At 36.8% G+C, this 552-nt stretch overlaps 1 protein-coding gene across 1 annotated transcript in view; it reads right to left on the bottom strand.

Annotated features, from left to right (window-relative positions):
• LOC119592145 (CDK2-associated and cullin domain-containing protein 1-like) overlaps window positions 1-476 on the bottom strand; it is a gene marked incomplete in the record, with an annotated part of 6,988 nt that extends 6,512 nt beyond the window's left edge. The window contains 1 exon segment of the mRNA XM_037940965.1: window positions 279-476. Within this exon segment, the coding sequence (XP_037796893.1) occupies window positions 279-339 (61 nt within the window).
• Window positions 477-552: the final 76 nt, after the last annotated feature.

Raw genomic sequence — 552 nt, 5'->3', positions numbered from 1 at the left:
TCCATAAACCTATTTATATCATTATATCAATAAATCAAACTGACTAGAAATATAATCTTGGTAGAATTACTATTTCAAAAATAAACTACAAAATTGCTAAAACCTCCCTTAAAACAGTAACAAAATAAATAATATCGTTATCAAATCTATTACAAACTTATTGAAATTGCCATATTTTAAGTATTACCCTCACAGTTATTAAACCTAAAGTTAATTAAAATCATTTCTAAATTTATCAAAATTTAAATGAATAAAAATACTAAATTTACTCGTCCCACCTAAAGCTCTTCTTGGAGTATTCGATGAATTCTGGTCCGCTGAAGACATCGACTCCTCCATTTGTTAAACCTCTTCCTCGTGAGGAGTTTAATGAACCTTTCCTAGCAAAATGTTTTAAGGTTTAAATAGACGACTGACGGAGCTGAGGTGTGAGTCTCGTCCATTCAGGCTGAGGTTTGGATGGGGTTGTGATGGCGGTGTCGCGCCGGGGAGGCAAAGGCTCGTACGCGAGACGGGGTCGGGAGAGGGATCGGCTGCGGTACCTCTGGTTTG

This window comes from Penaeus monodon, chromosome 29 (genome assembly GCF_015228065.2).
Source record: "Penaeus monodon isolate SGIC_2016 chromosome 29, NSTDA_Pmon_1, whole genome shotgun sequence".
Taxonomy (NCBI): Eukaryota; Metazoa; Arthropoda; class Malacostraca; order Decapoda; family Penaeidae; genus Penaeus; species Penaeus monodon.
This window is presented reverse-complemented; position numbering and strand designations above follow the sequence as displayed.